Source organism: Pleuronectes platessa, chromosome 6 (assembly GCF_947347685.1).
Source record: "Pleuronectes platessa chromosome 6, fPlePla1.1, whole genome shotgun sequence".
Classification (NCBI taxonomy): Eukaryota; Metazoa; Chordata; class Actinopteri; order Pleuronectiformes; family Pleuronectidae; genus Pleuronectes; species Pleuronectes platessa.
Genome location: NC_070631.1, coordinates 22,494,470 through 22,508,364, shown reverse-complemented (window position 1 = coordinate 22,508,364; position 13,895 = coordinate 22,494,470). Strand labels below are relative to the sequence as shown.

The window sequence follows — 13,895 nt, the reverse complement described above, 5'->3', positions numbered from 1 at the left end:
TACTAGACTATGAAGCATATCATGCACATCATGTGGTGTCATCTTTATTCAAATGAAAATCATTCTTTCATCTTTTTAATCCTTTGGCTTGAGGAAACACATGAAACGGCCAAGTATCCCCCAAAAAACAGAGGATCATTGCAGCTGTACTTCGTTTGTGTGTGTGCGTGTGCGTGCGTGCGTGCGTGTGTATGTGTGTGTGTGTGTGTGTCTCCAAGGAAATGGTTAAACTTAGCTACACCAAAAACGACTGGAGTCACTGACTCACTGTTTCTATGACTCATAGCATGTGAATGTTCAGGCGGCGCTGCCAATTCATTATCTGTAAGCCTCTTTGTTTTTGCTTTTTACATTTTTACAAACAAGTTCACAATCACTGTAATGCATGGAAGAAACACAACTATTAAAATTAAACTTCTGTGGTTTATCAATGGCAATCCAAAGGTTTTTATACTTTGACAAGCTTGTGTGGTGTCCTGTCATTTTAGTTTGTTATTTTCAGTCGTCTGTGTGTTTTCTATTTCCTGTTTTATTTTGTAGCCTTGCTCTCACTGTCTTGTTTCAGCTTCTCGGTGTCTCACTTCCTGTCTGTGATTGTGATCTCCAATCCTCATGTGTTTCACCTGGTGTAATTGCCCCGGCCTTCCTGCTGTGTATTTAAGCCTCTGTTTCCCTTTGTCTGGTGTCGGGTTGTACTCGTTGTTTTCTCCACACGTCGTGAGAGATGGTTTGTTCCTGCTGTTTCGACCAGCTTCTCCTGCTTCCTCGTTCCTTGTTCTCCGTGCGCCTTGTTGCCAGTGTAACTTTTGTTAGTATTCCTGTTTTGTTTTTGTCTTATTTAAGACCTTTTTGTATATTAAATCCCCTTTTGTTATAACCTCTGCATCCTGGGTCCATCTCCTCCTTCAAACCGTAACAGCTTGCATTTGGTTGACTATATAAAGCTAGATTTAAAGGTGAATTCAAATCCTCCTTGAAATTTGTCAATTTTTGATCCAACAAGTTCTCAGATAGGAGGAATGCTACAGATTCAATCACCCCACAGACATTCACACATTCTCTGTGGGTGCTTGAATACAAGTGGAATAAAAAGAGATCATGGTTAAACCACAAGCTGATATCTTAAAGGGATAGTTCACGGGAAAATTTAAATTCACTCATTATCTACTCACCACTATACCGATGGAGGGGTGGGTGAAGTGTTTGCGTCCACAAAACCCTTTAGGAGTCTCAGGGGTAAACAGTGTTGCAGCCAAGGCAACCTCTTTCTCAGACCAAATAAAACAACATGGAAAAAACATAACATGACTCCATCCTGCTTGTGTGGTGTCATCAAAGCCCCGAAATTCTTATTCGACTTGAAACAACGTCACCTACATTGTGTTTTTTAAGTCTAAATGTCCATTACATTTCTAGCGATGCTAGCGGATGTAGCGATACGAACACACAGCTAGTGCATGTCTTTGGGCTATAGTGCATACAGTTTTCTGGTGTGTCAGTGAGAACGTGATCCTAAACCTCTGAGGAGGATATTAGTGGACATTTAGGCTTAAAACACAGTGTAAATGTTACTGTTCAAGTCGAATATGAATGTCGGGGCTTCTAGAGTCTAGACACTTGGATGACACCACACAAGCAGTATTGAGGCATGTTATGTTTTTTTACATCTGAAGAAGGAGTCACCAGTTACTTCATGGATCTTGGATTTGGCTACATCTTATCCTTGGAACTCCAGAAGTGTTTTTTGGACTCAATCAGTTCACCCAGCCCTCCATTGCCATAGTGGTAGTTAGATAATGAGTGTATTTTCATTTTTCAGTGAAATATCCCTTTAACTGATGTTAGATGGGGTCAGGAGAGTGCTCCATATGGAAACACACCCAAAAGGTTGTGAGGGTCAAGGTGTACTGAATACTGATATATTTTTTAATTGTAAAAAGAAATGTAAAAGAACTCAAGATATTTGTATATCAATAGTCTTTGCATTCTGTCAAGCGAACTTTTTTAAAACTGTTTTCATTTATGTTATACTGCTATTGAAAATTAAACAGAATCTGTGTCAAAAATTTAGCCAATTAACCAATAGGTCATTACCAGATAATTAATCTGCAATTGTTTTACTGACTAAATAGTAATATTTTCTTGTCGTTCTTAGCTTCTTAAATGTGGGGTTTAATGTATTTCTTTTTCAGATTTGAGGATTAACTGAATATCAATGGAGTTTGGACTGTTGAACATAAAATGTGACATTTGATGACCTCAGTTGATCAGTGTATAAACATTTCACTCTTTCCCATCATGTTATAGACACAATAATTAAGCAATTACTTTAAAAAAAACAGTTGATTATTTAAGTGATGATGAAAATAATGATTAGTTGCAGCCCTAGTGATCTCAATCGACCTCCATTGTAATATGATTAATTGTGCAAACAAGCTATAATCATACAAAATAGATGTTTTTTTAAGTCCCCACGATTAACTATATTTAAAAGGTTTCAGTATTGAGCAGTGTTATATTTGTGGCTTCCTATAAAGTTAAATCATCGATTCATTTGTTGGTCATGACTTGCAGTAGGCAAAAATCCCACAAATCCCGAAGCAATGGAAGGCAGCGCTGTCATTAGGCTCACAACATCAGACTCCATGCGGAAAAAAAAGAAAATGTAAAACCACCGAGTTTCTCTCGGCTACGCCCATGAGGCACAAGATTATCCCCTTGTTGACTTTGCATCACATCCACAGTGCAGCCGACATGTTCACCTCAAGCACCGGCGAAGGTTAACACTTGGTTCACCTAGGTGCGACCTGGACGCCCTGGTGTTAGCAAACCAGGACAGGATCTGGTTGAGCTGTGGAAATGGGGGATTTCCACTGGTCCTGGTCCTGCCAGGTGGATAATAACCACGCCGAATGTACCAGCACACGTTGACTGTTGCTAAAAGACACTAATCACATGCCAGATATGTTCCTGAGCCGATGAGCAAGGCACACCTCTACCATGTAGCGTATTGGGGATGAGGTCTGGTGCAGGGAATAAGATGCATGTTGAAATAGCCCCAGGTCGCACATCAACCTGTCACTGCCCCTCTCCTCACATCCTCCTCCTCCAGCTTCAACCGGCGCCACACTGCCTGACACCCAGAGGGAACCGTGGACCACCGGGTCAGCTGTACCAGCCACACGCTAACAGCTAGTTAGCACCGGGCAGCACCGTAGACTGCCATATAAAAAGATTAGCATGGCTTATCAAGCGCTAGCCAGATTAGCATTACCTTGACTCCACGGAGAATCCGGACTCTGTCCTCATCGTCCACGCCGAACGACACCTTCCTGGTTGTACTCTCCCCAGAGCCCATGGTTGTGTTGGTAAAGTGTCACCTCTGCGAATGGACGGGGATGACAGCGTCATGAAAAGATGATGTTAGCGTCCAGCCCGGGGACAGAATCTGTGACAGATGGGATCGGGGTTGCCAGATTCTTCGCAGGCATCCCCCTTTCGTAGTGATATGTAAAACCCAGACTGTGTTTATCTGGGAGATTAAGCAACTAATTAAAATTGTTCATGAAGAAGATTCATTCTGAATGTGTTTACTTTTGTATTTGTATTTAAGTAAAATCATGTGTATTTAAGTAAAGCAATTTATGACCGAGACGTTGTTAGTGTCCTGTCAATGGCCCAATCTGGCAACCCCAGTGTCAAACCTTAAACTCTTAAATGAATTCACTTTTAAATCTGTGCAAGCCTACGGAACACTATATTAAATCTGAAGAAAAAAAATAGCCATATCAGCAAAAGCCATATCAGCCTTTTCATTTCCCACATATTATACTTCAGTAAAAAGAAATGAAATGAAAACACATCAGGGCAGTTTGCATTTTTATTTTAACCTTGACCATATAAAAATCGTGACATTTGATTTTCAAAGTCGTGCAGTGGACATTAATCAAATGTTAACACAAATAAGAAAATAGGATGAAACATGAATAGTTGACTTTTTTGACTTTTTAATGGTGTATGCAAAAGATCAGAATGCAATCGTATAATGATCTAAAAATTAAAACAACATTTGACATTTCATTGCAAAGACTTTTAATTGATTTTAACATGAACATATATTAAAATGAGGAAACAAACCTCCCCCCAATGCATCTGTCAGCCATTTAGGCTTTTTTTCAGTTAGGGCATGGGTCATTATAAAAGGAAAGATGTAGGTAAGAGTAAGATTATTTATAAACAACTTAAATCAATTAGAAATAATCAATTCTAAAATATACAGATAACATTCTGAAATAGTTTATGCTTTCTTTTTGACTTTTTAGTAATACGGTAAAAAAGGGAATTACAACGATTTAAATTTAAATTGTTAAGTGTAAATGAGCATTGTAGAATCCGAGTCGGAAAAAAATCGGACTTTAAAAAAATTATATTCTAATAACCTTGTTAAATTGAAAATGTGTTTTAATCAATGTGCTGAGACTATCAAACATAGAGCGAGTATAATCTTGCCGTTTTAGGGCCGGTTAAAAGTTGCCTACCTCTGTTTTTTTATATCCTCATTTAGATTAAGAAAGCTTTTACCTATTCATAGATTCCTGTCCTTGAGGTAGGCAATAAGAGCATCCAGTTCCCTGAAGAAAAAAGCTGTGTATTGTCAGTAAATGATATAGCGATGTTCCCCAGTGGAAGCATGAATCATGAAAAAACGGAAATTACACAGATCACGAGCATCCAAGTAAACCCATTTCTCAAGTCGGTCAATTAAAATCTTCGATCGTATCAAAAGCTGCACTGAAATCTGAGGGAGACATTTAACACATCCACTCCGATTCTCAGGTCATTTTACAAATGTCAGTGCTGCGTCAGTGCTGCGGTTTGCTTTTCCAAAATGCTGTTATTGGTTCAACAAACAAGATGTTGGTTATGAAGAATTTTCCATTGAAGTGTACTGAGGAAAGGTAAAATAGAAATAGGTCTGTAATGATCTCACTCTGAGTAATTTAGACAGAGGTGTTTACTGTAATGTGGGAGAGGACTTGGAACCAGATCTAAACCGCATCTAAATTATCCTGATCATGAGAAACAAAACAATTATTGTAAACAAATGATCTCATATGATTAGTAATTTTTGTAATGCAGTCATGCTAAATAGTAAATAAACATTTTAATAGCATGGCATCATAAAATGGTGTATAGCATATTAAGTAGATTTATTTTCAGGTACTTTTCACTTTTACCCATCAGCAAATGTTCTTCTTGTAACATCTTTACAATACATTGTGCTACAAATTGATGTTTGTTTTTTACAATTTTTAAATTAATCAATAATAAGAGGGGAACAAATCACTGATCCAATCAGAGCGCGCACGTAACATAAGAACCCTCCCACTGCAGCAGTAGCATCACTGGTTAACCAACATCTAACATAGATCTGGAAAAGGCTGAGACTCAACCATAATGATGAAGTAGAGTTTTGCATTAGAGAACAGGCTTCACTCAGCAAGTCCTTTTACTTGTAATACTTTAACTACATTTAACAGCACTTACTTTAACTCAAGTAGAAAAGGAGTAGGGTAATTTTACTTTTACTTCCTCCACCTCAGGATTTAGGCCAGTTTACTTGGTTGAACAGACAAATATGCAAGGAAAGTATTTAGAAATTGACATTTCACATCCCATTGTTCAGAGTGATCCAGGAATCTGGTGTGTTGGATTGAATACCAAACACTGGGTAAACTGGCTCCCTAAACACAGCCCTGAAGGTATGCAGGTGATCCCTGCGCCCTTTGGTGCTATGGAACGATAACGTGCCCCCCTCGTAGTCCAACGCTACCTCAATCCTCAGCGGATAGATAGTCGTTTCTCCCAGAGCCACATTAGCGGAGGACTGGCACACTGTCAGCTTGCCGTTTTTCCACTGCAGTCGCCAGGACACAGAGTTGTGTCCCAGACGACTGTGGTCCCCACGGCGCGGGATGCTCTTGTAACACACGCCCAGTGACCACATGCTGTTGGCCCCCACCTCCACCACCCATACATGCTCACCACTTGAGAAACCTTGGCTGCACAGAACCTGTGGTGCACTTGTGAAACGCTCCGGGTGCTCTGGGTAAGGCTGCTTGCTGGAGCTGTACTTGACCGTACGCAGATCATTGGACACGATCAGGCTGGGATGGGCGGTGAAGATGTTGAAGGAGAGGTCCAGCGGGTTGAGGATGATGTGAAGTGAATCCAGGAAGCGGTTCATTTCTGAGCGGAAGTCCTGGGTTTTGAGGCCTCCCTGGAGACTCCTGGTGTTGAGCGGTGCCTTTGATGGGATTGTGGAGGGAACGGGGACGTCCACAACCTTTCTCATCTGATTTTCAATTGTCAGGAACCTAATGAGCAGAGAAGGTTCCTCACTTCATTTCCACAAACATGAACAAACAGATCTTTATAAAGGGACTGGGATAGAATTTCTAAACTCATACTGTATGTGTGACACATATTATAATCCACACAATCCTTTGACCCAAGTTCACAATTCATCAAAATAAAAGCTTTGTCATTCAGGTCTGAAGCTTCATTATTCTACAAGTAGACTTTAGAGAGAGAATTACTTTAGTTCTGGTGTACCTGTGTATGAAGACGTATGGGTCAGTCTCACTCAGGGCCTGTGTTGCACTTCGCTGGGCATCCAGTAACTGCTGCTGTTGCTCTTCCAGTGCACTCACTCCGAGCTGCCAGCTATTCCTGCGCTGGCCTCTCTCCTCCTCCAAAAGCACACGCAGACGCTCCCTGTACCTGAAAGCAAAACAACAATAGTACATAAATAGGAGGTTAAAACAGGTCACATCATAAGGGTGATCCACCTACAAGAGTTATTCATTTTAATTATCATCACTAGCATTAATATTCAACTACTTACCCACGACAGACTTTTAAACTAATGAATAATGAGACATCCTACATTTATTAAAACTTTGAATAATCCCTGACGTTAGTTCACTGATCATATTTCGGGTGAAAGGTTTACTCCTAGGCAATAAAATGCAGTTGAACCTCATTCATTAGATGAAATCTTATTTCAGTTTTAATCTACACAGTCCCTCCCTGGTCTGGCTTGTCCAGCCTTAAGAAGGAACGTGTGTTATTGTTCAATCAGTGCCAATTTCTGACAAAGGCAGAACAATCCTGTGAAACTCCTTTTCAGTCACCTTTATATGATAATGAAGTTCACTCATTTTCCCCTTTGAAATAAGGTTATTACATCTTACTAATTTAAATAAATTGTTTAAATAATGTGCATTAAGACTGGATGGTTTTTTAATGGATTAAAATAATTCTATTTTAGAGACAAATTGTGACTTGATGATTATAATAAACCGACATAAGGCGACTGAAGGACAGTTCCACTAACATATTTACTGTCACCCGCTGTGCTCAGTGTCTAGGTGAGCCAACTCAAAGTTTGACAAATAAAAAATTTGCTGACATATTATTATTAAGAGTTTAAGTCAAAACATTTGCTGTGGACTGTGTGGGTCTGCTTTGTTCAGATTTGGCCTAGAAACATCAGCAACCACACCCGCATTTTGCCATCAGAGTCTAACGTCACACCGGTGAGAGGAGGTGAGAGAGACTAGCAGAAAGCTCTCACATAAAACTTAATTATAACTTATGATATAAGACACCATTTCAGGAACTACAGAGCGTTTAAAACATCCTTCAGTACGTCAGTGTATCTGCTTGAGGATAATCTCTACCCGTACATGTACAATCTATTACCTGTCCACAAGTGCAGCCATACTGTCCAGGAGTGAGACAGCCTTGTTGATCAGTTTGTCACCTATGGCTTCGGAGGCTCCCTGCTCCTCTGCCGTTTTCTGAAGGAGAGTTTCGGTCATCTGCAGCCTGCAGGACACAAGCTGCAAACACACATTCAATGCATTTGTGTGTTAAACACAGCAGGAGGAAAATCTGGAATGACTGGTTGTTCTTTTCTGACTCAGGGAAAACACAGAGAGCATATTCTCATGTGACACTCTCACAGCTGCTCTTCCATTCCCATGATCTCTGTGAATTGACATTACTGTTGGGGCTGGGCAAAAAAATAAAAAAATAATAATCACAATATAGCAAAAGTTCAATCATTATTAAAATAGCCTATGTGTTGTGTAAGCACAGTGGGAAGGTATTAACACACAATTAAAATGTGTTTAAACTCACAACCTTCACTCAGGAGCAGTAATCAGGCTTTAAACTCAAAATGAATAAAACTGGGACATTATCATATTGATTGATATTCATGTTTTTATCTTGATATAATTTCAGACTTTTTGGAACAAGGGCTCAGTACTTCTTCATTTAACTTAGTCACCTGTAACTGAGATCTCACGTTATCATTGTTACTTAAACAGGTTCTTCAAGTTTTTGTATTGTTGTCATTCAGTGGTTTCCACGTAGTCACTTTATTCAAATCTCAAATGTTTCCATCAATGTTTCACAATAAGCATAAAATATGATGTCCTCATTTTTATATAACAGTATTCACCGTCAGATTCAGTGAACTAATGTCTATGAATGTGTGAAATCTGGTGTGATTTGATTAAATGTAAGGAGACTGTACTGAGTGTCCTATTATTCTTTTTATCCATATTTGTCAAATTGTACTTCATAATGAAAATATTTCACACTGACTTACTGTGAGCAAATTAATATATAGGCACCAATTTCATCCGAGTGTGTGTAATTCTCTCTTATATTAATACCAAATAGCTTTCCATCCAGCAATCGTCTTGTCAATTATTTAATTATTCAGGAATTTGATCAGTGAAAGAGAAAACGCTTTCTTTTGACACTGATTCCACACATTATAGATGTTAAAAAAACGGAGTAATAGTAAAGGTCCTGTTAAAGCCTGTAAAAGCAATTTAAAACTACCTTATTGCAGCTCGCCAGTGACCGCCTCATCTCTTCTTCGGCCACGCTGAAGGTGAGCACATCATGGTTCTTGTGATTGCCCTGTATGAAGCATGTGCTGCAAAGCGATGTCATGTCATTGGAACAGAAGTACTCGAGTTGCTGATGGTGGACAGCGCAGCCCTTCACCCCCAGCTCATTCAGAGGCTCCACCACGGTGTGCATTTTGAATGACTCCTTCTCATGGTGTCTCTGAAGGTGCCTGGAGCACAGGGACACCTCACACTTCAGGCAGGTCTTCACAGCCAACGCTGGCTGGTCGATGCAGTGGTCGCAGAGAACTTCCATGGTCTGGGGCAAAGTGTCGTGCTGCCTGTCCAGATGCTGTATGGTGGCCTGGTAACCCTCAATGATGCCGCAGAGTTTGAAGTTCTTCTGGAGGGAGCGCACGCCCTCAAATTCCTCTCGACACTCCGGGCAACGTGGGAGCGTTTCGCCACACTTGTCCACGGACTTGCAGATGCAAGCTCGGCAGTAGTTGTGCCCACAGGGGAGAACCACAGGGTTGGAGTAGAGCTGAAGGCAGATGGGACAGCTCAGCTCGTGCACAAGCAGCTCCTCCGGCTTGGACAAAGACATGCTGAGAGGCGATGGTATCTTCTTACTGTTAATTCTCTTCTTGTCAACGCCCTCTGCTAAAAATATCTACCTTTTGTTTCTCTGCTTTCTTGTCTCTCGAGGCCACAAGTGAGTCTGAAGCGACAGCTGGATATATACAGAGCAAAGGAGGAAGGCATCAGCCTATCATCATCATGTATTTATCTGAATGGCAGGAGGTGCAGGACAACATTCCTTTCCAAGAGGCCCGGTCGTCTGTGATGCCAGTAATTGACACCCGCATCATGGCTGCTGTTGATGGTAAAAACATGTTCCACGTGAGAGTTTTACACACAAGCTCTCAGAACTCTTTCTCAAAGGATTTCCCCCGCACAACTTGTAGAAAATTCAATGAAGGGAATGCATTGCACTTAATCTCAAAAAGAGAAAAGTTTTATCTCATGGCATCTCTGTCTGGTTCATTGTAAGCATGGAAGTGTGCACAAGTCTGTTTCTGCATGTGCTTGGTCCAAATACTGTAAATGGGGGAAGCAGGTACCATACACACAAGGAAGTGTGTCATCAGGCTCACGTCTCCTGTTGACTGTACACACTTTGGGGAGGAAATACCCATCCACCTCCTTCTGTGTTGTAGTGTTCCATGTTTGGTGTGTTTTAAGGTCACCTATATAAAGCAAAGATGGGGCAGAAAAAAAGAAAAGTATTGCATTGAAAGTGAAGAGCTTAACCATCCAGACGAGAGCAGTGACGATAATGATAACTGCAGGTACCGTGTCCTGACTGCTTGTTTGACATATTAGCCTACATAAGACCTCATGACAGGTTTCAGTTCATGAAATAGATGCTGTTTACTTATTGACTAGCCTACAATTTAAAAACATATATACAAAACAAAAATAACGGTGAAATATGTACATTATTCACCGTATCCACCATTATGTTTTGTTGCTGATAATCATCACAGTTCTTCATTATTATACTGTACAAAACAAAGTTAGAAGTGTCTGACGATTTACAAATAAAAAATGAATGAGACAGGATCATTGAAATTTGAAGAAATATGTCAACTATGAAATGACAACTTTATTAATGGAAAAGTATAATCTTCAAGTATGAGTACATGCATTTTATATTGAAATGAATCTCAGGAGGTTATACATTGAGCTGTATGTTATTTGTGGTATGTCATGACTTTTCTGTCAACGCTAAATTGCTTTTTTATGCAGACTATTCAGATTTGATTATTGTAACATTATTTATTTTAAGGCCCGCCGTTTGTGAGTACTAAGTTTTGAAAGGGTTGTGAAGGTTACAGCTAAATAATTTATATAGTAGTGTTCTAATGACCACTCAAAGTGCTTCACATCAAGAAATACACAGCATTTCATCTACCACTGTTCCCTCATTAACCTCTGTCCTTGTCCTGACCACTACAGCCAAACAGCATCCTCTCTGTTCCTGTGCAGCCATAGAACATTAATAAAATCTCCTGAGGGACATGTTAGTTTTGTGACTTGAAGGAAGCAAGGCTCACCCTGTTCCACAAAAATCTCTATGCTGTGTGTCTGTATCTTTAAAGGCTGTAAGGTGTGATCATATTTTGTTTCAGTTCAAGGAAATTTACCTGCAGTGGAGAAAACATGCTTGAACAATGACTTCTAAATTTCCACACCCAGTACACCACAGTTTCAATTGGCTCAGTCAAAGTTAATTATCCATCACATTTCATTTAGCTGACGCTTTTATCCAAGCTACTTACAATAAGTGCATTCAACCATGAGGGTACAAGCTCAGAACAACAATAATCAAGAAAGTAACATTTTCTTCAAGAAAGCTGAACTATAAGTGCTGCCAAAGTGCTATTTTTATCATTTTATTCAAGGTAAAGCCGGAAGAGATTTTTTTTTTGTTTGAGGCGGAAGATGTGTCAACTTTCTGCTGTCCTGATGTCATTAGGGAGCTCGTTCCACCATTTAGGAGCCGGGACAGAAAACAGTCCTGATTTTGTTGAGGGTTAGCTCGCAGGGAGGGAGCAGCAAGCCAATTGGCAGATGCAGAGCCAGTGAACGGGCTGGGGTGTAACGTTTGACCATGTAGACCGGATGTAGACTGGACCCGATCCGTTTGCAGCACGGTACACATACTAGTGTTTTGAAATGGATGTTGCCAGCTACTGTTAACCAGTGAAGGGAGCGGAGGAGCGGAGTAGTGTGTGTGAATTTAGGTAGGTTAAAAACCAGTCGAGCTGCTGCATTCTGGATGAGCTGCCAAGGTCGGATAGCCATAGCAGGTAGAACTGCCAGGAGGGAGTTACAGTAGTCTAGGCGTGAGATGACCAGGGAGAAGGGGACGTAATCTCCTGATGTTGTGAAGCATGTATCTACAGGAACTGGGTTGTTGCAGTAATTTTGGCAGTAAGGGAGAGTTGACTGTCGAGTGTTACACCCAGGGTCCTAGCAGTCTGTGTTGCAGACATCCACTGAGAGATGTCAGTCAGACAGCCAGAGATTTGTGCTGCTACCTGTGTTTCAGATTGGGGAAAAGAGAGTTAGTTGTGTGTCATCAGCATAACTGTTGTAGTAAAAGCCATGTGAGTGAATGACAGAGCCGAGAGAGTTGGTGTACAGAGAGAAGAAGAGGGGACCCAAGACGGAACCTTGAGGGACCCCAGTAGTGAAAGTTCAGGGTTCGGGCACAGAAGGTAGCTAGGATGAGAGCAGGGAAAGAGCAAGTTAGCCAAGTTAAACAATTAACTCTGCTGTTAATCTGCTTTAGCTGCTGCTGTATGTTTCAATATGTCTGTGGTTTACGGTAGTGTGTGATTGTCCACAGATTCTCTTTTATTTTTGAAAGGAAAGTGATTCCAAATGAACCTTCCCCTTAGTCACTGTCTTTTGTTTCTCATCACAGCCATAATGTCCTGGTTACTGGAAGTTGGACGTGATATCATTGCCGGCAACCAAAATCCTGAACATCAAACTGAACCGGATGATCAGCATTCCTGCTGCGTCAGCAGACATTAAGTTTAATATTCCAGAAATATCCCAAGCTGCCTGGACACCAAGACTGCCACCTCCGCTGACTGCTTGCTGTGAAGAGCTTTGTGACTTTTTGATTTTGGGCTAAATTTTTTAATTAATTAAAAGAAGTTTGGAGGTTGGCCACTGCTGCTACATTGTCAAATTGTTGTCACTGTTGGCTTTCACACGATTGTAAGACTAAGTACTGATGCAAGTGTTTAAACGATATAATGCTCATAATCTGGTTGATAATTTTAATTTGGGTTATTACATGAAAAGGTTTCCATGCTCTAATGTTCAGAAAACACATCGCCTTCCTCATAGTGTAATTTGCTGCAGCTCCTGTTTTCAACCTCTTTCTAAAACACTTAGCTCCCGTCTCTTTAAGGCCCCCCCTCCCGAGAAAGCCCAGTCGGCTCTGATTGACTAGCTGGCCCTCTCTGTTTTGATTGGTGAACCAATTCTAGCATGTTTAGGAAATGTTGGACTCCGCTCTCAATTAACCTGACTTTGTTAGGGGGCATGCCAGATTAAGTGTGCATAATGCCAATGTGGGTCATGGTGATGTAACATCATATCATGATAATGATTTGAACTTCTCTGCCAGAAAACTGCTATGTTAGATGTTAAAGGAGTTTCAAGAACAGTGTTTTCTATTGGATTTTTAACTTGGAGAGCTTCACATACATAAAAAACAACATAACACATAGATGAAATGGCCAATGGTTCATATTTTTGCAATATTTTTACATGACTGAATAATGAGTGTTGTATTATATCTACCTATTATTGTTAAGGATATGTATTTTATTAGTTGCAGGGCTTTGTTTTAAATAAAAAAATATATATATTTAGTGATAAGCTACCTAAAAAACGAACAAACTAAAACTAAAGTTTTATGTTATTTGTTAAGTAGCAATTTTTTCTTTGTAAGAGACCTGACAAACTTTCATAGTTGGCAACGTTTGAGTCAAAAACAATTAGAAGTCAAAAGGATTAAAGTTACCTGTTTGCGGACATGCTGTCCTGTTAAAAAAAAGGTGGAATTTCCTGTTTTGGCAGCAAGCCTGTCAGATAGATTTTGTCTGACTGGCCCAGAGAATAGAAAGAAAAGAAAAGACAGACAGACAGCATCAACTAATGTTCATTGTATTTGACAGGTCAAGTTAGAAGTTTTTCTTAAAACAACTCTGACGTTGGTGAGGTAACATTAAGTCTTCACATGTTAAAAGATTTAAGCCTCCGGCTTAGTGATACTGTACCGTCTTGTGTTACAACTATGGTCTGGTGACTGGTGCTCATGTGAACATGTTTCTCCTCTTGCAGTCATTATTTGTTGTATTCATACTAGCCCTT

General features: G+C 40.2%; 2 protein-coding genes across 2 annotated transcripts in view; both read right to left on the bottom strand.

Moving 5' to 3' along the window:
• The window catches only part of LOC128442711 (MICOS complex subunit mic25a), a 51,479-nt gene extending 48,007 nt beyond the window's left edge, over nt 1-3,472 (bottom strand). Inside the window, exon 1 of the mRNA XM_053425277.1 lies at nt 3,275-3,472. Within this exon, the coding sequence (XP_053281252.1) occupies nt 3,275-3,358 (84 nt within the window). The 5' untranslated portion in view covers nt 3,359-3,472. The remainder of the gene's footprint in view (nt 1-3,274) is intronic.
• A 395-nt stretch (nt 3,473-3,867) lies between these two features.
• Nucleotides 3,868-9,745, bottom strand: LOC128442923 (E3 ubiquitin/ISG15 ligase TRIM25). The gene is made up of 4 exons (XM_053425549.1): nt 8,923-9,745; nt 7,768-7,907; nt 6,616-6,783; nt 3,868-6,377 (listed from the first exon to the last, which is right to left on the bottom strand). The coding sequence occupies exons 1-4, from the start codon at nt 9,538-9,540 to the stop codon at nt 5,669-5,671; spliced, it is 1,635 nt and encodes a 544-aa protein (XP_053281524.1). The 5' UTR covers nt 9,541-9,745; the 3' UTR covers nt 3,868-5,668.
• Between the last annotated feature and the right edge of the window lie 4,150 nt (nt 9,746-13,895).

Bases quoted from the DNA above. Each gene is read 5' to 3' on its own strand.
- LOC128442923 (XM_053425549.1), bottom strand. From the start codon at position 9,540: ATGTCTTTGTCCAAGCCGGAGGAGCTGCTTGTGCACGAGCTGAGCTGT. The intron at 7,908-8,922 runs GTAGTTTTAAAT...GTGTGTTTGCAG, and splicing joins CACTGGCGAGCTGCAATAAG to CTTGTGTCCTGCAGGCTGCA. The intron at 6,378-6,615 runs GTACACCAGAAC...TCTGCTCATTAG, and splicing joins CCATACGTCTTCATACACAG to GTTCCTGACAATTGAAAATC.